The sequence below is a fragment of the Alligator sinensis genome, unplaced genomic scaffold, assembly GCF_000455745.1.
Source record: "Alligator sinensis unplaced genomic scaffold, ASM45574v1 scaffold322_1, whole genome shotgun sequence".
In the NCBI taxonomy this organism is placed as follows: domain Eukaryota; kingdom Metazoa; phylum Chordata; order Crocodylia; family Alligatoridae; genus Alligator; species Alligator sinensis.
This window is the reverse complement of record NW_005842154.1, coordinates 838,416-863,926: the sequence shown is the minus strand read 5'-3', so window position 1 is coordinate 863,926 and position 25,511 is coordinate 838,416. Positions and strand designations below refer to the sequence as shown.

Sequence of the window (25,511 nt, the reverse complement as noted above, 5' to 3'; positions counted from 1 at the left end):
TTATGCTCTTGCTACACCAGGCTCTGGAACAACATGCAAAATTAATGGCGTACCAGCTGTCTCTGAGTGCAAGGATGGCTTCCCAGCTCTGCACAATCCTCTCTCAGGTTCAGGTTTCTGGGCTGTACTGGTACTTATTTCTCCATGCCAAAAGCAAACCAGAGAAGGCGAATCAGGCACTTAGAGCACCTCCTCTCACAGGCTTGTTAGGATGAGAGAGGCAGGCCTGGGGTCTGCCATGGGCAGACAGCAGTGGAGCTGAGATTCCCAAGGCCTCCTGGAGATTTGCTATCAGGGTGAGGGAAGACAATAAAGAGAGCAGGATGCTGGCAGGGAAGTGGGATGTGTGGAGGCCTGCAGCTGAGGAGAAGGGTTTCCTGAAGTGGGGGGAAGGCCCAGGGCATAATTAGCAAGTATGCAGAAAGAACACACTTCATGGCAAATACAAGGCCTAATAAGAATCTTCCAGGGAGCTGCCACTAAATAAAAGCTCCACTTCTCATCTAGTTTTAGTGGCAATGGGCAACCACTTTAATTAGACCCAGGTGCCAGGTGCAGCTGGTGGAAAGTGAAGGATTGCACTGCCAGTGGCAGGGCACTTGAGGATGCATCATTCAGTCCTGACAAGAGGAACAGCTTCTATACAGGAGTGTGGCTATACATCAAGTATTTGTATGGAATCTGGATGGGGCACTGGGGAGATAAGTCAATGCATCCAAAGAGTTCATTCCATTCCCCAAATCCCCCAGCCAGAAGCTGCCGTGTGCTGGGACTCGTTGAATGCCATAGAGAAACTGGACTGAAAACCCCATTAACAGTTGTCTGGGTTACTCCAGCTCCAGAATCTCATTCTGGCCTTTTGTGGGTCCTAACTGCACCAACAGCACTAGAAAACCCTTTACTGATCTCAGACAGCTCTGAAGGATGCCTGAAAGGCTTTGCTACTGTACAAAGAACAGAGTGAAGTTTCTGAAGCTTGGATCTCAGCACTGCAAAGGATTCTGCTTCATTTCTAGGCAGGAGGAAGAGTCTGGCCACAAGCGGGCTGATAGCATGAATGATAGATGGGTACAAGGGTATCAGATGGCTGTACCATACGTGTTACAGCCTCATTACACCCTATCATGTCCTAGTAAACAAAATGCTACTGCTCTCAGAAGGACACCTTTGTGCATATATATATATATATAAATAACTGTCCTCAAAGTAGCCCTGGATCAAGCTAAATAAGTCATGATTACATTGCTTCATCCTGCTGGAGAATTCAGTGAACCAAGATGAACCAGTTAAACTGAATTAATGAAAACAGCTCACTCCCTCACAATTGCCCTCCCCTGGCAGGGCAGGAACAGGTGTCCAGGGTTCCTAAGGAAGGAATGCCCACATGCCCATGGCAAGGGGATGCAAGTCCAGCCTACTGTTGTGGAGGAAGGGGGCAGAGCCAGGTCTGTCAACCAGTGGCTGAGTGCCAATAATCCAGTTTATGCAGAGCCTGACAGTCCAAGAGATTCCACTGCAGCAGCTACAGAAATAACTTGATGCAGAGGCCATGCTCTCTTCTTCCTAGGGGCTGGCATATTGTCCCAAACTGTGAGCACTGGGCTGAGGGTGAAGCAGATCTGTACATCTGCATGCTGAGGAAAAAAAGCATGACGGTTCTGACCATGAACTCGTGAAACAAACTCTGCCAAGATCACTGCATAGATGAGCAGCGATGAAGATTTAACAGAACAACATAAAAGATGTTCCCGATATGCCTCTGGAGTAGGTTGGGATTACAGGGCCATGGAGGGATTGCTGCTTACAAGCTGAAAAGCACGAGCCAGAACTATGTAGCAGTGACTAAACTGTATGCACATGACCCTTTGCTCTTAGTGCTGATCCTTCCAAAGAGCAACACACTTCTCCCTGGACTATTGCAGGACCTTCACTGGTAGGAGTCTGCCATCTGCTGGGACCTCAGTAGAAATTCCACTATCAGTAAACTAGCAACAGACCTGCCACACATTAAAGGAAGTGGATTCACTGAAGCTACAGGAAACAAGTATGTGGTAGGGTCAGTGTACAGAATGCTACAGACAAGGAGGCAAGCTTACTGTAGCTGTCAGGCCTCTGACAAGGAAGAGAAAGATGAAGGAAGTAATCCACTCTGACCAAAAGAGGGAGGATTCAGTACTCTGCATAAGCGGGAAGGTGCTGGGTGAAGCGGCTGCCATGGATGCAATGAGCATGGAGCAACAGCATGAAGACATGTGCCCTGCTCAGAGTCCAGAGGTGGGAAAACTGGCAGACTGCCAACCCCATGACCAGGAAACAGAGCGAGATGGGAGAAAACTGCACTGGGTTTGGACACTGACTACTGATCTCTGTAAAACCGAAGCCCAGGGCAGAAATGAACCAAGAGGCAAGCAGGAATCACTCCTGTTCGGACGAGTGGAATGGTTAGGAGTGGAATGCACACACCCTGGTCCCCAACAGTGGAGTCTGCTTTTGAGGGAACTGAAGTGACAATTTGAGTCCAATTTCCCACTGGTGTATACAGGTAAAGCACTTACTGTTCATATCTATACTACACTTAGCCCTTACTGTGGCAGAGACCAGACACACAAGTTTATTAAATGCCCCCAACCTGATCTCTAGATACTTCAAACTGAACTGAAAGAAAAGTTACCCTGCCACACCACCGGGGAAGTGCTTCATCCTTTTGCATTTTAAGCTCCCCTGGGCTGGTCCAAACAGGGGTGTTCCAAACCCTTCTAAAGCACAGCCCTGATGCTTATAGCTATATCTAGTTAAAACCAAAGCAGCCATTCCAGTCAACATTTCAATATGATCTATGTCATGGGGGGAGGGGTGGTGGTGGTAGGGAAGGCAGCAAAGAAAATACATCCACGCTATGTGATGTCCTGGAAACCATTTGCAAAGCCTGAACGCAGATTTCTGCCCTGCACCTGCACAAACTCTGGGCATGGTGAAATGTGCACAAAAGCTGTTGCTTCTCTCATGTCTTTCATGCCCATTCATATCCACCCAGAAGATACAAAGGAGCATCCTTTCTTACCTATATTTCATGCCGGTTGTGTGAGCTGTGCAGTCCTCCAGAGACAGCCCATGCATCCTAAGGAACTCCTCCCTGGTCTTGGCCTGGGCTGCCACTCGGACCTCGCGTAGGCGCTGCAGCTCCACCACATCTGTCTGGCGAACCTGATGCAGGCCCCAATCTGAGTGGTATCGGCTAACCACACTCTTCAGGCTCTCGCTGTATGTCATGGACAACATTCTGCTGCCTGACTTGGGAATCTGCAGAGTTTTCCAGAGGTTATATTTTGACTGAATCTACCTGAAAGAGCTGTGCAATCCCAGAGGCTCAGGCAGCTGGCTGTTGTTCTGTGCGATTCTGACTAACCTGCTTTGGCCCAAACCAAAAAAAAACCGGACTTCTCCTTTCCAGCTCATTCAGCCAACAATAAAACAAGCTTGCGGCACTGGTCAAACAGCACCTGTATGTTTGTACCACCAGCCTTTAACACTGAACAGGTGCTATGCTTGAGCGTGCTCCAGCAACTGGAACCTGGTTTTTGGGGAAATCCAGTTCTTGAGGCTAACTCACACTTGAGCAAACCACAGTCACTTACAAGACAAAAAGAACTCTGAGCTATTTTTAAGTGGCAAAACAATTCAGTGAAGCAGAGAAAAAGGCTTCCATGTGAGAACCAAGCCACAGAGAGAGTGCAGCATGAACTAAAACAAGAGGGCAAAACATTCAGCTGCAAACCACTCTTGGGTCACAGGATGACGAACTGCTGAAATCACACTAAGCATTCACATGGGATGGGAGCTCATGCTGCTGTCTGTTAGAGCTCTGCTTTTTTTAAGAAACCCTCATTGCACTGACTTCTGAATGGTTATAAGGGGGACATTTACCTGCAAGTGGGTTTTATCTGAACAGCTGGGATCTGTCAAAGAGAACTGGAAGGAATGGTTTAATAGAGAGAGAAGATGGCTGGGGGGTTGTTACAAAGAGGATGCAGATCAGATACTCTGTGTCCCTAGGAAACAGTACAAGAAGGCTTAAATGGCAACTAAGGAGAAAGGATTTCCTTAGGTCAGAAATCAGGAAGATCTTTTGTGCTCTGAGAGTTATTTTCCTCCATGTAGCTTAAATGAAGATGAGTCAAGGGGGTTTTCCTCTCCTTATGGGAGGAGATTGCTCAAATGACTCCCGGTATCCCCAAGTTCTCTTCTGAGTACTGCTCGGCAAAAAAAAATTATTTTGCAAACCATGGTCTTACACTGCATGCTGATCTACTGCAGATGGTGTAATTAATGGATGTCCCAGAATAATCTCTGCATTCATAGAAACAGTAGGGATTTATCTGTAGAGGCCAGGAAGCTCAGAGAGCCAAGAAAGTCTTTGCCAGAGGTTTTTTGTGGGGGTTGGTTGGTTGGGTTGGTTTTGGGTCTGGTCCTGGAACAATGGAGTTCAGCATGGGCCTATTCACCTTGCTGCCAGAGTGGATTTTGCACCTTAGCTAGCTGTTTTTAAATTCAGCTTGGGAGCATCTACTCCATGCTGGAGTCACTACCACGACTGCATGCTGGCATGTTCATCACATTCCATTTTATCACATTCATTATGACATTTATTTTTCCTCAGCAGAAAAATGCTGCTCCTGTGAGCCACTGAAACTTCAGCATATACTCCTGTGTCAGTGATGTGAACATCTTCTACCACCAGCTTGTCATATTGATGCTGCACATGTTTACCTGCTCAAAGCTTCTTTTCTGGTAGCAAGACAATTACGTGGATACTATACAAGATCATTTTCATGAATGCTGGTAGGGCAAGTGGAAATGTATTACAGAGCAAAGTACTCTTGGCATCACAGGGTTTGGGCCACTTCGCACCTCAGAATCTGGCAAGTTGTGATCTTTGGATTTTTAATGGCTGCTCTGAGCATATAATTGATCCCAGGGCTTTTAGTGACTTGCTGGTTTGCAACTGTTCGCCCACATGTGGGTTGCCAACAGTATTTAGTTAAATGCATTCTCTAGTCATCAAAGGGGACAAAAGTTGCTCATTTGGGAAGTTTACAGGTTTGTTTGGGCATTTCCATGTTACAGCAAGACACTTCGGGCCAGACCTTCCTTTTAGTGTTAACCAGCATCGTAGAACTGTAGTGCCTGATACCAGAGGAGAATCTCAGCCAAAATATGCATGGGGGCCCCCTGGAAGGCAGAAGAAGTTGATTTTCTTGTTAGCACACATTTCAGTCTCCACACTGATGCTTCAGCCCCCTGGCAGATAAACATCTACCATGAGAGAGGAACAGAGTGACAATGGCTTCCATGCCCTGCCCCAGGATCCTGACACACATGGGCTGTGCTTTTCAGAGGAAAGTGCACTGTTTATAGAGCAGGCTGCTGCACTCTGTGCATCAAGCCAATACTTTTATCTGCAGTGGTAAACAGGGCACAGAACCATCTCATTGAGTTCCCTTTTGATACAGGCTGCTGAAAATAACCTGCTGACTGTGCTGCAGAGCATGTCTCAGTAAGTGATAGGATGCAAACACCTCCATTGGAAGGAGGTGCTGAGATTGCTCAGGCAGACAGTTGACTGGAACTGAGATGGTTATTTTTTCTGTGGCTTTTTGAACCATCCATTATATTTAGTGTTTCACAAAGTGAAGAGAACTAGGACAAAGATGTCATGTTTGATGCCCATGGCTGAGCACCTGAGGCCAAGATGAAGTAATTCAGTAAGCGCCTTGGTCTTCAAAGCAGCCAGGAACATGCAGCTCCCACAGAAGACAATTCTCAGCACCTCCAAAAATGTGGCCAGGCATAAGCATTTGAAAATGCTAATTCTAGTATTTTCTCAGCTCCTGATATGGGACATTGGACCAACCTTTAGCACTGACACTGCTCTCTGCAATATGCAATATGGAATCTGTAATCTTTGACACATGCTGAATCCTGTAACTGCATTTGTGTTACTCGGCACTTGTGAGCTGGGGCAAAATGGATTTAAGGGCCCTGCAACAGGCACAACAAACTACAAATAACTTTAAACAGTAAAAAGCAAGGTTGTCTGGTCAGAGGCCCCCAGAAACAAGACTGTTTCAGGATGGACATAAGGAAGAATTTCTTTATTGTCCAAGCCCCCAAGGTCTGGAATAGCCTGCCATCAGAGGTGGTTCAAGCACCCACATTGAACGCCTTCAAGAGAAATTTGAATGCTTATCTTGCTGGGATCCTATGACCCCAGCTGACTTCCTGCCCCTTGGGCAGGGGGCTAGATTCGATGATCTTCCAAGGTCACTTCCAGCTCTAATGTCTATGAAATCTATGAAACAAGTCCACCACTTTGCAGCGATAGTATTGGGGAAAAATCCAGCCTTTTGTTATAGGGTTCAGGACCACCGAGACTTTGTGCTCTTGCTATGCAAACAGAGTCTGTGATTTGGACTAGAAAGTACAATGTTCACCTGGTTGTACTAGTCTCATAAGAAACAGGAGGTGGGTAGGATGAACAACAGCCTTATGATGAAGTTTCACCAGTTCTCACAGGAAACAATCAGCTTGCACTTCCTCTTGCCTGGTTGGTTACTTTGAGGCAGCATCTGTATGTTGACACCTTGGTTGTATGTTCTGCATAGTAATGTAGTTGAGCTCTCCTTTCTCAAGACAAAAATATTATAGAAATAACTACAAACAAAGCTTTTACATTTACTGTGTCTGGTATAAAACCCCAAGCATCAGTGGCATGCTAGATTTTGCGGTATTTCATCTAAAAAATAAAGTGCACAGAAGATGCATCGTTCTCCCATCAAAATGTAACCTCAAAGGAATCAATAGCCATTAGCTTGCAAGAAGCTACTGTAAAAAGCAACGAATAAGTCTTGGAATAAATGTCAATTTATGAAATCTTTTAAAAAGTTTTCCTATTTAGGAAAAGAATGAGGCAAGCAAAATCCATATGACCACACAACAATTTGGGGGCTTTTAAACAGCCGGACACATTTTTTAATAGATTCATAAAATATTTGAAATTAAAATAAAAAAAAAATAAACTGCATCCTCCTGCCTGCATAGGTTCACTCATTCTGACGGACTTCCCAGGGCTTTAGGTGCTAACAACACTTGCATTTGTTCTGCAGCTGATTTGTATCTTCCGCATGTAGCAGCTCAATTTTCCCATCATCTTCCATATCAAATCCCAGGATTGGAGCATTTCTTCCTTCACTACAACATCCCAGCTCTCCTACCAACACTTGTGCATGGGGGGTCCATCTCTGTCAAATCTGAGTCCAGAGTTTAGGGCTAGGCCCTCTGGAGTGTGAAGAAAAGTATGTAGCGAGGAAAAGGAAGGGACAAGAAAATGACTGGCACTCACAATGGTGCATGCTGATGTGCTAACACTGAAAGCAGCAGAGGACAGCAATTCTGGACTCTCACTAATTGATTTTCTGCTACACCCATGATTAACATGTTGTTCTATGAGGTTTTTTTCCGGCAGCTCCAGGTATGAGGAATGAAGGAGCAGCAGTGCTGAGCATGGGCAAACAAATAGCAATGCAGGATAAAGGACACCCTTGGTTTTCAAGGCGAATCATTTTTCTTTTGACCAAGCAGCTCCTACAGGGCGCAAGCATGTCCTTAGTCACCCATGCATTCTCTCCCTTGCAGTGCCCCATAGTCCCTAAATGCTTCTACTACAAATCAAACAATGAGGAGTCTTGCCAGGAACTAGAACTGCAGTTCAGAAGGGAGGCAAGAAGTTTGGTGTGCTCTACACCCCAGACGCCAGCATCGTTCTTGGCAGCACTTCCTATAGGATCTGTAAGCTGATAATGACTTGCAAACGGGCAATTCTGCACATTATTCTTTTGGCCATATCCAATATCCAGCTGCTGGATATTGTCAGATTCATTGGAGACAACAAAATCAGTGGGAGTCAGATAGGACTGTGCTGGGGGAGCCAAGGGGTAGGTGAATGGATGGCAAAGCCTGGTTATAACATGTCATGTTCTTGTGGCTTTCACAAAAACAGGATGAACAAAAAAGTGCAGAGAAAACAAAACCACTTTAATAGTGAATATGGGATGAAAAAGTGAGATCTCACTCTGGGTTTATAAGATCTGCAGAGGTCTGAACAAAAAAATGTAATAAAGTAGGAGTTACTGTTTCATCAAAATCACTGCTAATCAGAGATAATCCATCAAAAAATAACAGTATTAGACTAAAAAAGTTCAGATACACACCAATGCACAGAGAACTGCCTCTTCCAGACCATAAGCAACAAATAAACACACTAAAAATCCTTCTCATATTTGGAAGATGTAACAAGTGGATGATAATGTTTAAATAATCTCTCTCAACAAAGCAGCCACCTAAAGTAAGCAGGTCAGCAGTGGACTATTTGAGTGAATTACAGCCAGTTGATCCTCTAAAGAGTAAGCACAGAGCTTGCTTTAGTCTAACAGTTCAAAATTTTCTAGGACTGACTTCTCCAAGACACAAACACACTTTACAAACCCTGAATGCAACTGTATAGCTCAATTAGCTCTTTCAAGATACCAGTTTCCCAGAATTCATTCAAATCTATCGTAACACCAGGTTTAAAACTAAAAAAAATGCATAATATTTATGAGCCAGCAGCACTGATTTTAATATACTCAGTCAATCTACAAACAGAACAAACTTAATCCTGACACGTACCAAGCTCTGTACTGGTTGCTTTTGTAACAGATTTGTTTCTCATTTACCTACAGTTGAAAAACAGATGAACTTAAGTTTTTTCTTCTACCAAAGAAGCAGGCATCTTACTTTGAAATAAATACAAGAGGCTGAAGATTACTTGCTGCTTTAGGAAGGCTCAGATGTATGTGTATATTTCAGAGACCAGAGGGACTCTGCAGCTCCTGATCCTACAGCTTCAAGACGAACACAAACTCACCCGCTTTCTTGGAATCCTGCTCATTAAAAAAGAAACTTCTAGCTTATCAGGGCTTTGTGAGATAGTTATAAAGACAGCACAGCTGGGTTTTTTTTTCATTATGGGAGTGTCGGCACTAAGCGTCCAACACAATTGGTGAATAAGGCAAGTCTCTCCAGAGTCAAGATTTTTAGCAGCACTCCATTAGTTCTATTAGGATATTTTCCTCTTAGCAAACAGAAGCTAAATTATTAATGACCTCCTCCTCCTCCTCTAAAAGCCTGTGGATGTGCAGCTGCTTTATGAATACTGGCAACATTTACTTTTTGTAAAGCAGATTTTTGCCAGAACCTATGGAAGGCCCAGTAACAGGTTCCATTTCTAACAAGCTGGGGCTGTAACAAAGGTACACTGCGATAATGCACCAGGAAGTGAACCTAGGGAACTGTGCTTGGACTCCTTTGGATTCAACAGATACGCTGGTGCAAAAGCACTGCCAATGATAACATAAGTCCTGACAAGGTGAAAAATTCAAAGCAAAACTCTCCTCCATGATGGTGTTCGAAAACAAAGCTAAAAGCAATACCGTTATACACAGGGAGACATAAAATCTCCTATTGTTAGTGTGAGCTACAGTTCTGCTGAGACTCTCATTGCAAACCTCTAATGAATGCAATCTGACATCCTGAAAAGGTCTGCTTCATGGTGAAATGTCCCGAGCTGAGTCTCAGCTCAGAGTTGACTTGGTTTGGAAATCTGGAGCCAAATGCATGCATTCTGGTTCAGTTGTGCCCATGTGAGAGTAGAAACCAACCCAAATCTCTCATCATACAGTAGAACCATTAAGGCTCTTTGGATGGAACCAACAAACAATTAACATCTGCAAGTTGAGACTTGCTCAGTGATTACCCTCATAGGTAACCAGCCTCCCAGCCACTCAGTGAAAGAGCAGAGCACCTGGATTCAGCCGGCCCTGGGTGGCACGGAATCCCCAGTAGGCAAGAACTCCAACACTTTGTAACTGGATAGTGGAGAAGCTATAAAAGAGCAACACAGGGATGTTGGTGCGGTGTCTGCTCTGTTTTTTCCGCTGTGGAGCTGAATTCTTTTCTGCCCCAAGCTATGGTAGAAGGGGAAGGATTGGAGCAGGGGGAAAATGAACACAAAAAGCTCAAGACAGCTACTACATTCTAAATGCTTCAAAATCAGGAGGAGGGAAAGCTCGAGTTGGGGGCTAAGCCCTCTGGTCTAAGGTGCGCTCAATATGGAATTCGCTACAGGTTCTGATGGTACTCCGACAACCCTGCCTCTGGCCCCTAGTGGAAGTCGTGGCAGCCTCAGTTCTGCTCCAGTCTACATGTAACTATGACAGAAGAAAGAATGCACCCATCCTGCCAGACGGGCAGCAAAAACACTCTAAGGCTGAAGTAAGCTGAAGACAAAAGAAGAACAACCGCAGAACCAGAAGCTGGGTATGGAAAAACCCCAAAGCCCTGAAACAAAGGATGCCAATCCCTATAAAAGAACACTTTGAAAATGCCAAGTTGGGTGAGTCTCTTTCTCTACTGCTGTTTCATCGGAGCACAGATACATCTGTTCACCCTGCTCCAGCTGTTATCTTCAAATCTGCTATCTTCAAATCATCATCATCTACTCAGTAAGCCTGGCTTGGCCACCCTGGGCTGATATTGAGCAACTGTTGCTGGTAACTATATCTGGTGTAAATAAAATGGTTGTTTTGTGTATGTGTATGCCTGTGTGTATTGATGTGTATGATGATTTGTGTGTGTTTGTATGAATAGTGTGTCTGAACCTCTATGCCTAACTCATGTAATCAATAAACGTGACACCTTGCCTTATCCCCCTTTATAAAGTCTCGCTCATGATTTGAGCAATTGGCAATTTAAGTAACACCATGATGTGCAGGCAACTGAGGACTGCCAGAGATGGGCCACCTTCTTCTGCGAGAATATACTTCTTACCCCAGCTGGGAATTGGGGCTGTGTCGACCCATCCATGTTGAGCCCACGCCCCCAGGAAGTCTTCCACACAAGGGGAACCACAGTCAGCTATGCTTTCCAACTTGTTAGCCTCCTGGCATAGGACAGTAGGGCCAGAGTGTGGTCAGGAACTGGCCTGTCAATCTCTGCGGAGGCCTCACCATGCTGTCAAAATAACCTTAAAACACTGGGCCCGATTCTATCCAATATTGATCAGCAGGGATCTAGGTTTTCCACTTCCCAAGGAAAAATGGAGAAAAATGCAGATTTCCCCCTTTACTAGAGGAAAACGCAGATTTCTCATTTTAACAGAGAAACCCACAGATTTTGCAGTTTTACAAAGAGCTCTCTGCAGGCTGGCAGAGTTCCAGTTGGCGCTGCAGGGAACAGCAGGGCCGCATGGGGATCTCCTTGCTGCTGCGAGCTCTGCGCTGCTCTGGACACATCCCTTGTCCTGGTGGCAGCAGCAGGGGCAGTGGCATGGGGTTGCACCCCTCTGCTGCTGTGTGGGCAGGGGACGTGTTACCAGGGCAGCGTGGAGCTCGCAGAGGCAAGGAGATTCCTGTGCGGCCCTACTGTTCCCTCCAGCCAGGTTGTACCTGCTGGGCTGTGAAGGACCCAGGGGAGGGCAGTAGGATGGGCCCAAGCCCGTAGCAGGCAGCCCATACCTGCCCCCGCCCCATGCACAGATCTGGGGGGCAAGGGTCCCTCCTGCCCCCTCAGGAGTGCGTGCAGTGGCAGGGAGCCAGTCCCCCAGCCTGAGCTCGCAGCAGGCAGGCTGCATGGAGGGGAGCCAGACTCTGCTCTGTTGCAGCAGCTGCTACCTCTTGCTGGGGTGGGGGGCTGTGGACCTAGGTCCCTGGCCCTGTAGCCCTGAAGCATGGCTGTGTTTGCCTACTGGGATGTGCAAGCATGAACTTGTGATGTGCGTTGAGGCAGGGTCAGGCCCCAAGACAGCATACATCATGTGCAACAAATGGAAGACTGGAAGGGACTAGACGAGAAAGACTAGAAAGTTTCTCTCCTTCAAGCATTAACACCGCATAGCTGTGGGCCCAAACAAATCATCTGAATGATTCACTAGGACTTCTTCCACACCTAGAACTTTCCAGATTACCATAAACCAGCTGCTGACAGCTCAAGGTAATAAAGACATATTTACAAAAAACTATATGCATTATTTGTGCAGCACTGATGAGTAATGCTTTCACTTCAATTAGCCAGTTATTTCTGTGCATGTTACTGCATAGTGCCTATAGCCCTGATTGATTACCACCTTTATATTTATAAATACATGCAGAGAAAAACGTCATCTGTTAGCAGTTCAAAAAAAGAAGCGGTGCAAAAAACTGTTCACAAATGTGCACACCATGTCTCTCTCTCAGGTTTTCACCTCATCTCTCTCTCTCACACCCTACCACACTTCCATTCTGTTCCATTCACACAGCAAGACATACGTACAATGAGCTGCGAACAAAATTTTTACCCATTGAAAAATAAAAGGAAGGGCTCCCATTCCTGAGCATGTACTGAAAGCAGCCTGGGACTCTGATCACCAGAAGCTCTGTTTGGAAAAGCCCTGGGGTCCACAGTTTGTTGTTAGCACCAACCACTGGCAGCATTAGCAACTGTTTCTTGTATGCCCTCAGCACAGACTGGGGCAAGGGGAAGTGGTTTCTTAATTTTAGACATTAAAAGGCTGAAAAAAAATGCTACCATTTTTTTGATGCAAGCGGATGACATTTCTCTTAATGCACACACTAGATGAATGGGGGCTGGCCAGGATCCCAGAGGGACTCTAGGGAAAAACTAATAGGTCTGGTCTGAGCCTACACACACATTGCTGATGTACAGCAGTTCCCACTCTGACAAATACAGATGAGGTGCTATGCAGTCAGAAGCTGGCAGAAGTGACACCAACATGCTCTTGTATTTTGTGTATCTGGATGCCATGACAAAGAATGTTGCTGTGATCTTGGTCCACACGCAGCAGGCTCACAGAATGGCAGAAAGCCATGCTGTAGCAAACCTGGAAGAAACATTGGGAGGTGGATCCCAGGCTTTCCTGAACTGCTGATTCAATGCAAACCTACATTTCCAGGGGACTAGAGGGAAAGATAGGAATGAAGCCATTTGGGCATAGGGACTTTTCCCTGGCTAGCTCTGACCTGAAATCTCTGCAAAGTGAAGACAGAGGGTGCAGACAGATGTGACAATTTTTGCCCAATCTGGCCCCAGAAAGTGGTGTACAGCCATGACCAAACATAAGTGTACAGCTGCAGACCACTTTAAAAGAGCCCTATCCCATGACAATCTGAACCCTCATTGCATTAGGGTTCAGATGAAGGTGCTCCAACATGGAGCACCTTCATTAATTTCTGTCTGTGCATGCTGGGAGCAGGTCTTGGCTGACACAGCCCAGCTCTGGTCCCCGTGCTATTTTCAGAATGGGGAGGAAGGGAGTGGAGGGAGTTCATTTTGGGGGTTGCCTAGCTGGCACTAGAGGGTGGGGTAGGGTGGGTGGATTGGAGCCCCCCACCTTGGGGAGCTCCAATCAACCTGTCCCCCTACTCCAGCTTGGCTGGGGAAGCCCCAGAATGAGCTCCCTTCCTGCTTTCTCCCCTCTCCCATCCAGACACAGCACTTGAGCTGTGTGTGTGTGTGGGGAGGGGGGCCCCCGCAGAGCTAGGGGAGAAAGACTGCAGAGATGCTTGGCACGCGTGCTGGGGGTTGCTGACCCCTGGTCTAACTCATGGTGTTTTGTGCAAACCATGAGTTAGATCAGGAAACTGCATTTCTGTCTGCACCCACAATGCCACAGGCTTGCAGCCTTCTCTTTTGCTTCTTTTACCACTATTCTGCAGAACCTGTTTTTCACCAGGGAGAATCAGGCCTTTCTAAGGTGTCTCAGGCCAGGCATCCACAAGTGGAGACACTCACAACAAAGGATAAGATTGTACTGCCTGTTTTGGCCCACCTATTGTATCTGGAAAAGGTCAAATCAGCCCATACCACCGAGATAAGAAGTAAGGAGGGGGCAAGCTAGCCTGGAATTATTTCCACAACTTCACTCCTGATCTTGCAGGCACACAGACTTTCATTTGAAAGCACTTTCTACTTTGCTTAATGATTGTACGAGGAGTGCATACACATGCATTCATTTTACCTACACTTAAATTGAATGCAGCCACCACAATAATTCAAACAATCATTCAGCTAATCCCCAATTGGCACAGTTGAATATCCACAACAAGAACACCCTGAGCCCAGCACCAGCATGACAATCTGACTGCATCAACATAGGGTGCTGGTTGAGTTTGACATGTCGAGCAGTTCCACTGTAGAATATCTATTCCCAGAGGCTGTCAGAGATGGCACCTACTGAGTTCGATGATAACCATGGGGATACAGTCCATGGACTGAGGCTCCTTCTGAAATCTGGTTTTCTACAGTTAGGCCCATAACTACTTTTCAGCTGCATTGTTTTATGAGAGGTAAAAGACTTGGTTACCTGTAGAACTGCAGCTGTCGTTTGGGACTCCCGTACCGAGCACTTCCGACAGCAAGGGAAAGAAAGAAGAAACATTCTACACATCACATTAAAAGACAAGTGAAGTGTCAGACATGGACAAACCAGTCAACTCATTGTGCAGTGGTTTTTGTATGCTAGTGAGCCTCTAGGGCTCACCCCCATCTCTAATATTTTTAATGACTTCAGGGTTTCCCTTCACTTGGGAGCGAAAGGTCCTGTGAAAGAAAGACAACAGCTCCACCAAGTGTTAGGAAGCAGTTATCAGCACATTATCTGGTCAGGCTACCTGCAAATGGCTTCTGGCTCCCATAATATAACAGAACATCCTGCAAACATGTACAAAAGGTGGATATAGGTAATTTACAGGTAAGCCCTTCAGTGAAGCAGAGCACTTTGAAAGAAATATTGAAGAGCAACTGACTTGAGGTAGCCCACACCAGAGCCCTGAGAGGTACTCCAATGTTGCTTGGTCTACACCAAGGGTTTGTGCAGCTCTGGACAATTATTTTTGACCAACACATTCAAAAAGCACACGAGGGATTTTATGTCATTGTTGTGTCTGCCTCAAGCCACTACACCAATCACAACACCCTGTTCTCTGAAAACCACTAAAAATGTTACCCCCTTGGCTCCCATGAAAAACATACCTTTACCCCATGCACAGGCTAGTAGAGGAAGGTGCAGAAGCTGCTAACTGGCTCACCTGTAAATCATCCCGGGAGAGCCCGTCTGTCTTAGCGAGAGTCTGGCGGGGGAGTCAGTAGTGGATTCTGGATACATGGAGCCAGCCTCAGTTTTCAAACTCAGTTTCCTTTTTTACTCTCTAAATAATAGGGGGAAAAGTTGCAAATTAGAATGTACTGAACTTCTCCAAGCACAAGAATGTTTACATTTCCCATCATTAATCTTCTTGATGAACAGGGAATATTTCTCTTGTACAGCTGACATGGGAGTTGGGACTTGGGGTCTATTTCTATCTCTATTGCTAAGTCCCCATGAGACACTGGGCAGGTCACTGCCCCTGGGAATTGCAAATGGTACTGAGACCACCAGTCTGCTGCCATTCCCAGGGGTTGCAAGGATACTCCCGGAGCAACATAATCAGCAGAAGAAATCTCAGCCTGGCCTTAGTTTGTCTGTGGTTGGTTTAGGCCCCATAGCAGGACCAGCAGTACAGTTCAACTCTGCTTAAGCGAGCTGTGGTTGTCTTTGTTTATGGTGTTTCCCTTTCTGCCTTTTGATTTTCTTGAACTCCCCATTGCTCTTCTCTTATGCAAAAGGCTGATGAGCTTCCCCCATCTATGGCTTTGTCTTGTCCCCTTTACTCGTCTTTACTCAAAGTCTCTCTCTCTTCATATCAAAACTTCCCCATCAACCCCTTTGACTTCAGTTATAGCCTTTTTGAGATAGGCTGCCTGCAGATGTGGGGAAAAAAAAGGCACTTTACATTAAACTTGGCGTGCTCTTATGGCAAACCTGGTGCATGCTAAGAGGCAGTGCCTTAGTTACACCTGGCTTTCCCAATGTCTATATAGATTGGGTGCTTTAGTGGAGTTTGTTGGCACTTTTATCTAATAGCTGATTCAATCAGCTATTAGATAAAAGTGCCAAAAAGCCCCGCTGAAGGGCCCAATATATACAGATGCTGCAGAGCTGGGTCAAACTAATGTACTGTTGCTTCCAGCAAAGCTTGTTTTTTTCCACATCTGCCAGTGCTCATAGTGACCAGAACTGAATGTACTTTAAGTACCAACACAGATGAGCATCATTGGGTGACATGACGCCTAAATTGTTGCTACCTCTGCGCAGAAACACCAGGGCAACAAGCACATGGTAATCTTAAACACATGTGGAATCCCAATGAATTCAAATGGAACCCAATTCCATGCTTAAAACTAGAGCACCTCTGTAAACCTTGGCAGGCTCAGGACATTAGTCTCTAAAATAGTCACTCACACTTCCCTGAGTTACTGTGTAGCTCAAGGATCATGGTGCAGTGGTTACTCATCAGTTGTGACTTGCAACTCCAGAAAGAGAATGCACTTCACATTATCATTGCCTGCAGAGGAGAAAGCAAAGGGGAGTATGATGCAGCTCCCTGAAGCAGGATGAAAAACAACAGCCACCTACAAATGACAGCAGCGGCTGCTGTGCTGGGAGGGACTCTGTGTGGAGCTGTCACTCTATGGGATGCCTGCCCCTCTGGTACTTGGCTTTCTATTTTTAATCAGTCAACTGCCCTGAACAGTTAACCCCATCCCGTTCCCTGCACTAAAATAAACCCCAAAAGCCAACTGCAGAACAATACCAGTCCAAGGTAAAGCTCTGTTTCCTAGGTAGCTTACTGTCTCTTACAGGCAGTATTTATTTAGTGTATGTGGTTTTGGCATATTATTTCAGCCATCTTAAGACAATGTCATCACCAGTGTGAAGAGCTTGAAGGCCACCAGGTAGCACAGTAAATGGACACAAGTCAACAATGTGGGGCATGGTTTGAACTTGGTATTTGTTGTCATTGGGAAGGCCCCACTGGTATAGGTTTGAGTCACAGTGACCCTGTCCAGTTTGAAAATAGCTGAGAAGTGCCCAATAGCAGTGTGGCCAGTTAATCCTGGTTGACTGACTATAGGACCAGAGATGATGTGGTGATTGACTGGTACTTGTGCTCACCATTCTTCATGCTATTAAGTAAGGAAAAGTCAAAGAGCTTTGAAAGGGTGGACCATACGGGGTGTTTTGAGGGGAGCTGAGCTATTGGTGAGTAGAAAATGTCCCAGTGCACTGGCAGCGCAGGATTATCCCAGAGTCTGGCTAGTAAATTTACTTCACCATTTGTGTGGTGGGAGCAATGATATTGGGGACTGGTAACCACGTGAGTTACAGCCAGGGAGAGACCATCATATTCCATTAAGTGCATTGTGTGCTATGACCTCACATGCTCTCTGCTTAAAACTAAGTGAGTGAAGCAACACACTGCTCCATTCCCATGCCTCTTTCAAGTCCTTGAATTTCTATTTAAAACATCAGCAGATTTTCCTGTGACCATCACACCGACTCTTAGCAGGCCCTCAGTAAGCCTGGAAAAAAACCCAGACTCCAGAGAAAGTGGTGAAGTCTGACACAGGCCATATGTTCTGTACTGCTGCAGTTTCCAAGTCCTGTGGAACCTGTGATACTCGGAAGTTGAGAATTACAAGACAAATGATGTAAAGGAACAGGTCTGTAGGGCTCACAGAGGGGAAGGCAGCCGGATGTGCTTGGAGGAAGGAAGACTGGGTATGAATGGGAACACAGTTGTTCCTGGGTGCTGGAGGCCCACCTTGAAACAGCCGCAGCTTGAGCAGCTCAGACCATCCCATTTCGGATGGCGAGTTACCCTCCTTATTTGCCAACCCTTCACCACAAGGAAGGCAGAACAAGACAGAACAGATCTGTCGCACAGAATAGATAACTGGAGAGCGTGGCGCTGTGCTACTGAGATGCTGACCTGGATGGGAGATGCTTTAAGACCACAGAGGGAAACTATGAAGAACAGAGATTCTTGGAATAACAACTGTTTTGCCAGGGTGTGTGGGGGGTGAATGCGTGTGTGATGCTTTTCTGCCATATGGGTTTCCTTCCTGGACTTGCATGTGATCAGAGAAATGGGATTACAACATTAGCCACTGCAGCAGGAGGCGAGTCCTACAATAAAGTGGGCTCATTTGCATAAAATTGCATGATTTGCATTTCTGTTAATGGCCAGAAGGGAAATCCAAGATTATTATTTTTTAAAAGAAAAACCATCTTTCGGCCTGGACATAAACTCTGTGAAGACTTACTGTCATGAGGAACTCCTCTGCCAGATCTACCCCACTTCATTTACAGCGTGGTTTGAACAAGCCCATGCCAAAGGACGCGTGAACATTTCTTCCAATTTAACCCAGACTTATTTTGTTCTACCTTAGGTCAAGCAGGTGGAGGCCTTCTCTATCTCAAAATAAGCTGCTCCTAGACTGAAATCATAGGATCTGCACAGAGCTTTGCACCAACTGAAATAAACCAAAGTACTGACATTGGTTCAAGTTTCTGTGCAAGCCAGGCCTTCAGCACACATAATTCAAAGCCTTTGTGGCCCGGGCACTATGCACACTGCTGCACATGCACACTTATCTGCCAGGGGTTTGTCTTCCACAAACACATCTGTGGGGTAGAGAAACATGAATGTGTGGTTTCTCGTACCTGTGCCTTCTCAAATGACTTGTTCCTTTGGTTTACGGGTGCAGCAGCACGAGATGACTAGCTGCAATTGCCCAGGTGACAAAGTGCAGGCTCAGCTCCGGCCAGGTGCTGCTTTAATGAAACTTCTACCCCTTTTTGGCTCCCTCTTTTCCTTTCTTTTTTGTGTCCTTGTGTGACAAAGTATTTAGCAGAATTCGCAAGTGCTTCTGTTATGATCTTGAACTTGCAACCCCTAGGCTGTCAACCAAGTGCCACCCCAGCCCCCCAGCTGCCTCTGATATGGAACTTAGCAAAGGGGAACCATGCAGAAGGTCCCACCAAAGCACCATGCGGAAAGCATCTGCACAGAACCCCCATCCCAAAGAGCACCCTGTACAGCCTAGCACTAATCCGTTCCCATGGCCTGGCTGAGGAGAACGGGGGAATGCAAACAGCAGAGTGCTACGCATCACAACAGACTGAGGGAAGGCTCCTGGCAGGAGAGTAAGGGCAGAGTGAAAAAGAATATTAGAAACAAAAGCAGGGAGCAAAGTTGAGATGGAGAGATCAACTAATCTGCAGACAATTCAAGTTGTTCTGCCTCCTTCCCTCTCCTTGCCAGCCACAAAAAAATGCTCAAAGCAAGGAAATCAGCCGCATTTCCCCACTCCCCCCCTGCAACAGCCACTTGTTCTCATGAGAAACTGCAGAGTCTGGACAAGCAAGACAGAAGATGCTTCACAACAGCAGGCGAGGAAAGAAGCCTAGTGTATGGCCAGGAAATGCCCCCTTTCCACAGACTGCAGGGCTGCAGACAAGAAATGCTCTCAGACAGTCATGGGCTCCTGCACAGCCAGCGTGGAGCCTTCCCACCCTGCATGCCCTCCCACCCCCAGAAAGGGAACATGACAGAGCACACTCAGGAAAGCAAGTGGGCTAAGATGTTTATCCTGCATTTGCTCACATGCTTCAGATCTCTCCCTAGGCGCTCTGGAGGGAAGCATAGTTTGGCGGCATGTAACATTTATTCTCTAAGAACTGCATGTCCCCTTTTAATTCTACATCCATGCGGTGCTGTCCGCTGTCAGGTCCCTTCTCCTAGGTCGGCCCATTACTGCAGAAACACTTAGTGCCCTTTTATACACATTAGCTTTTACTTCATTTTTAAAAGGGGCTTCCTTCCCAATGAGAAGCGCTTTCAGGTGAAAATCACCCCTGTGCTTTTATCCCACAGAGAAAATGAAACATTTCCCTAATCCTTTTCCAGCATCCTTCAGGAACTCTGAATTCCAGACACAGGCACACAGCGCTCCAACCTGACCAGAATGCAGAGCAGACTCCCAGCTGCTCTGCAGCTGGGGCTACCCAATAGAAATCAACTGCATCAGTTAAGTAACCAATCCCTCCAGGGACCCAGCTTCTTAAAACGCGATGCTGAAAATAACGTAGCACAAGTTATAGCCCCTGCACCAAAACTGCAGGGCTCAGAACATGAGCAAGGCAAGGAAGCAACCTGCAGCACTGCAGAGCTCACCCCAAAACGCAGCTGCTGTGGGATGACCCAGAGAAGGAGCTGTGCCCCAGGGGCCAAGGGGTCTCAGCAAGAGCTCTTCTCACAGAGCAACATGTGAATAGATATTCTCTCTGGAAACGGCACCATTGCTGCCAGAGCTGGTACAGGAATAAAGCAGTCATGCCTCCTAAGAAGTGGCTACTTATTTATTCCAGGGCTCAGAGCACAAGCTCTCTCCTTCAAAGGAAAAGAGGGTGGGGGCCTGTACCTCCTCTAGCATTGAGGAAACTCCCATTTCTTAATGATGGCTACAAATCAGAGACTTTGTGGTGTGCCCAGACACTTGGGACACAGAGAGAGGAGATGCAGAAGGGTGGGAACCCAGGTCATTTCCTGCCCTGGCACTGCCTGCCACACTACTTGCATACAACATGCGAAGTGACAGAATAAGGGCTGCAAACAGAGCTGTTGTGGAGAGAAAGGTACAAAGCATATGCTGAAAGGAACGTGGCAGGTGGGGAGGAGGGATCAGACAGAGGCATTAAGAGAAATGGCATCCCAAGGGGCTGGCATTACACAACTCAGGGAGCAAGGCTTCTGGTCCATTAGCTGGTCAAACCAGTCACAATCCATATTGCAAGCTGTCTTGTGCATGTGTTTTATTGCATACATCTGCCTCAAGCACGTGAGCAGCTGCATTCTTAATACCAAATATACTCATTAACAGGGGTAAGGGTTTTCCGTCCACAACAGAAAAATGCAGTAAAACCCCGGTGTTCTCATTTTAAGGAGAAAAACCTGGATTTTCTCATTTTAAGGAAACAGTGGGTTTCCCCTTGCAGGTGGGCACTGAGAGTTCCAGTTTGCTGGGGGAAGCGGTCAGGCAGTGGCTGTCATGCTCATGTGTGCATGCACATCTACACACAGCAGCCAGGCAGCCTAGAAAGCAGCTGATGGAGGGAGGGATTGAGGACCCCATAGTGAAGGAGGGAATAAGCAGGGCTGGGGCTGGTTCCCAGTTGGGGTGGTGTGTGGGGCTTGGGGCCTGGGGCCAGAATGTGTGGCCACAGGGCCCAGGCAGGGAGTGGGACGGGCCCCATGGGCAGCTCATCTGGGAGGTGGCGGGGCAGGGGGCTGGCTCCCCACTGCTGCATGCATTCCTGGGGGAATATGGGGGCACATGCCCCCCATATTTGTGCATGGGGCAGGTGTGGGCTGCCTGCTGCAGGCTCAGGCTCAGGCTCCCTGCCCTGCTCCTTGGGCTCCACAGCCCAGCGGGTGAGACCCAGCACGGCAAGAGTCTCTTTTTCACTCTGACCACTCTACCATGCTCAAAGTCCCTGATCCATTCCCTTTTTCTCTTTGCTAACTGCAACAGGATTACAATTAATTCTTTGGGTTCCAGAGCATGCCAGGCACTCTACCAGTGAAGGCTCTAGTTTGAGAAGGCTTAGACTAAGGGGCAGCTTGGTGTCACTGCCATGAGCCCCACACTGCCATGATGAGGTGTCCCCTGTTCACCCAGCAGCAGCTGGGTGGTGTGGAGCTGTGCTTCTTGCTGCTGCTGGGCGGCCAGGGAGTGCCTCACCATGGCAGTGCAAGGCTCCCAGTAGTAGCACCTAACTTTCCCATCTGGCCCTGCTTTTGCCTTGCTGTGCTGGGTCTCTGCTGTGCTGCGGAGGCCCCAAGGGGAGGGTAGCAGGGCAGGGAGCCCAAAGCCTGCAGTGGCAGCTGTCCCCCCTCTCCCTTCTCAACAGGCCCTGCTCTGGCCATACTGCCCATGGAGGAAGGGAGCTGGGCTCCGTGGCCCAGCACAGCAGCGCTGCCACCTCCCACATGCGGAAGCCAGGGCTCAGGCGCTGCTGTGGGGGGCAAGGGGCTGTGGACGTGGGTCCCTGGCCCCATAGCTCTGGCAGCTAGGGGGGGCAGGGGCTGTGGGAGGGGAATGAAGGGCCATGGTATGGGCAGGGCACTGCCATATCAGGGCTGCTTGGCACCACAAAGAGGGAGGGTGGGGCAGGCAGCTGCAACTGGACCCACATCCTGGTGAGTGAAGGGGGCAGAAGGAGCTCTGATTTTCTGTGATAAAAAACCCAAAATCAAACACCAAATTTTATACGTATTTAGAATTTACTTTATTGCAGTGATTGAGGCACTGGTAGGCTTCCAAACTGCTTTAAAATCATAAATGCATCAATAAAACATTGCGTTCAACTGATACCTATGTATACTGGCACTTCATTTTAATCATGGAAAAACACAGATTTTGGGGGTTTTAATCAGAGAATTTGCAATTTTTTTAAATCAGAGAAAACCAGGATCCCTGGTCATTGGGCTCATTAAAAAACATAGGAAGAGATTCAGCTGTGGCTCTGCCCTTCCCCAGCCAGATGTGGCTTTTACATGAATCAAAGCAAAGAATCAGAAATACCCTCTATGTTGTGGTAAGAAAGCCTCAACAGAAAGATTTTTGTACAGGTAAACAAGAAAAGCAGGTACCCTCTGCATCTTGATTGGATTTCTCAGCAGTATGACCCATGATTATTGAGAGGAATGGGGGGCCCTGGAACACTCCACCCTGTACCCAGGGGGCTTGTTAAGCAACTTTGAGGCACCTCTGCCCTGTTTTTCCCCTATAACTTGAACCAACCTTCCCTGACACAGAACCTACATTTTTTTCCTAGCTGAAGGAGATAGAAGAGTTGTTGGCTGTGCCAGCTGACACTTGCATGTGCCCCATGCTCAGAGTCCCTGCTCTATTCCCTTTCTCTCTTTGCTAACCGCAACAGGATTCCAATTAATTCTCTGGATTCCAGAGCATGCCAGGCACTCTACTGGTGAGGGCTCTAGTCTGGGAAGGCTTAGAATAAGCCCCAAAAGGAATGAGGCACTCACTTTTCTGAAATGTCTATGGGACAGGGGTGCCTAGCTCTCTCAGGCCATTTCAAAAGTCCAAGACAAAAGAAGTGTGTCCAATTCTAAAGCTGTGCTACAGAACAGAGGAAGGGAAAACTCCTAACCCCATTTAAAGTGAGCATATGCACAAGCTGGTACATAAGCTTAGAAGTAAAGTGACAGCAGCATACACAAGGCTCCTCAAGTGATCAAGAGGCTGTCTTCAGGGGCTGAGTCAGCTTCTGACAAAGGCTGGCACGGAAGCCTCAAAGCAGCGCACAGGATCTTTGCCATCAACATGCTGTCAGTGTGAGCTCTGTCTGCACCATCACCAGAGGAGCAGAAACAAGGAGGCCACGTGTGAATGATCTACCCTGTGTTCTGGTACTCAGGCTGTGCTGGGGCTCAACCTCTGTAGGCTCCAAAGCCAAAAGCCCCTCCCACAGCTGAGCCAGCTTCCTTCCCACTGGCTGCTTGAGGAAGAGAAGGCCATTAGACAAAGCTGCCTGCAGCCTGCACAGGGCAGCAGCCACAACTCTCTTCCGTTCCAAAGCGCACAATTTCACAACTGCAACCTCAAACCGCCTCTGACACCAGCAGCACTGAGCAAGGGAGCACATGCTCACCTCCTGGGCAGCCTTCCAGCTGGACTAGAGCCTCAAACAGCCTGCACCAGGGCTGCAATTATCCCTCCCTGGGAACCTGATGCATAGGGTTACTCAAACCGCATTTTAAAGCATTATGTGGATAGCCTGGGTCTTATCCCACAGGATGTCTTGCAAAGTTGGCCATGCAGAGAGATGGGTCACTGATGAAAACCCTTTGTTCGAATTGCCATATGCATACTTGCCCTGAGAAGTCTGCTGGACACAGTACCACTGGTGACAGGTTCCTCCAGGGAAGGACTCAAGTGTCCCAAACCCAGGTGCACCTGCAGGATGGGATATGGTTACTATTAACAGGGTCTGGCAGCCAGTTCTGTGAGCAAAAGAATTGTTCTCAGACAGAGACGGACCACGGCCCCCACAACTTGAGCTGGGTGTGCTTAGATTGCCAAAGCGAAAAAGGTGCAATCACCCCAGGGTCATGGCAGCCAAACAAGGCATCTGGGGCAGAGCTGTGAAGTCAACTGAGACTTGTGTTCCCGTTCAGTCTCTTAACCATAACCCCATCTTTCCTTGCATCTCTGAGCCTGCCCCACAGACACGCAGTGCTCATGGTGTGCAGTCCCTGCTTCCCTTGCCCTCCATTGCCTCTCAGAGCCATCACACCACAAAATACCTTTCAAGCTCTCTGCACCAGTGCTCTGCTCAGTCCCTGATGCTAGAGGCGCCAGGCATCCTGCGGGGCTGGGACCATTCCAAAACCACTGCTTCTCAGCGAGACCTGGAGGAGCCAGAGCCTCCGGAAACAAGATACACACAGTTGGGGGGAGAGAACAGGACAGAACGGAAGGAGTGTACCAAGGGCAACCTGACACACTCCGTGGCTGGAGGAGGTTGCCAAAGGAGACTGACCCCATCAAGGTGACACCCATGGTGAGTGACTTGCCTCTCTCACTGCATACTTCTGCTGGCTCGGGAAGATGAAGTCATTAGGGGCCTCAGCTTTCTACCCTGACAACTGCATCCACAAATCTAGTAACTGACACAAGCCTAGTGCCCGGTGCAAGGGCAGGATGTGCCAGGAGCTTGGAATAATAAATACCCAGAAGTAAAGCTTCCCATGCACTTTGTTTCTGGAGTAGCAGAGAGGAAGCTTGGCCCATTGGGTGGTGCACCAGCCTTTGTCCTAGTCGCTGCTCAACCACAAGGCCCCTGCATGATTCAGTCCCTCATAGCACCTCTCTCTCATCCAGTTTGCTTCCTTTCCTCCCGGGGTGTTGCTGGGAACACCAGTAGAACTTGGGTGCTCAGTTAAGATGGGAATAGGGCTATGTAAGGGAGGAGTGCACTAGACTTTCCAAAGTGCAGCTGGAGGGAAGAGACAATGCAGAGTCAGTGACAGCAAAGGATATGTAAGGATAGGTCCTGCACCTGCATGCTCAAGCCCTCCCAGGGGACCCAGCATGGTCCTGGAGGAGCCAAGCCATAGGGTAACTGATAGTGTTAGCATTGCACACACTGCTGTCCTCCTAACATGCTTCTTGGTAAGAAAGAAGCAAACAAGGGGACAGGGCTGATCATTACCAGGGATCCTGGTTTTCCCTTATATAAAAAATTGCAAATTCTCTGATAAAACCCCCAAAATCCGTGATTAAAATGAAAGGCCTCTCACTCCCCACCACAGCCCCTCCCCGGTCCTGCTGGTGCCCCTTACTCCCTCCCACAGGCCCCTGGACCTGCTCATGCCCCTCCTTCCCTCCTACAGCCTCCTGGGCCCTGCCCGAGCCCCTCATAGATCTTCCCTGCCCCCTGGGAGTGCAGAGTG

At 47.6% G+C, this 25,511-nt stretch overlaps 1 protein-coding gene across 11 annotated transcripts in view; it reads right to left on the bottom strand.

Annotated features, from left to right (window-relative positions):
- The window catches only part of KCNAB2 (potassium voltage-gated channel subfamily A regulatory beta subunit 2), an 86,450-nt gene that overhangs the window by 49,045 nt on the left and 11,894 nt on the right, over positions 1–25,511 (bottom strand). For 6 of the 11 annotated variants that reach the window (XM_025206387.1, XM_025206389.1, XM_014520792.2 and 3 more), the window contains 2 exons: positions 15,177–15,296; positions 14,453–14,494 (listed from right to left, as the gene is read on the bottom strand). In XM_025206387.1, the coding sequence (XP_025062172.1) occupies positions 14,453–14,494; positions 15,177–15,253 (119 nt within the window). In that variant the 5' untranslated portion in view covers positions 15,254–15,296. Of the gene's footprint in view, positions 1–3,061; positions 3,280–8,832; positions 8,873–14,452; positions 14,495–15,176; positions 15,297–23,931; positions 24,013–25,511 lie in introns of those variants that run through there. The other 5 variants (XM_025206390.1, XM_025206388.1, XM_014520793.2 and 2 more) reach the window with 4 other exon arrangements.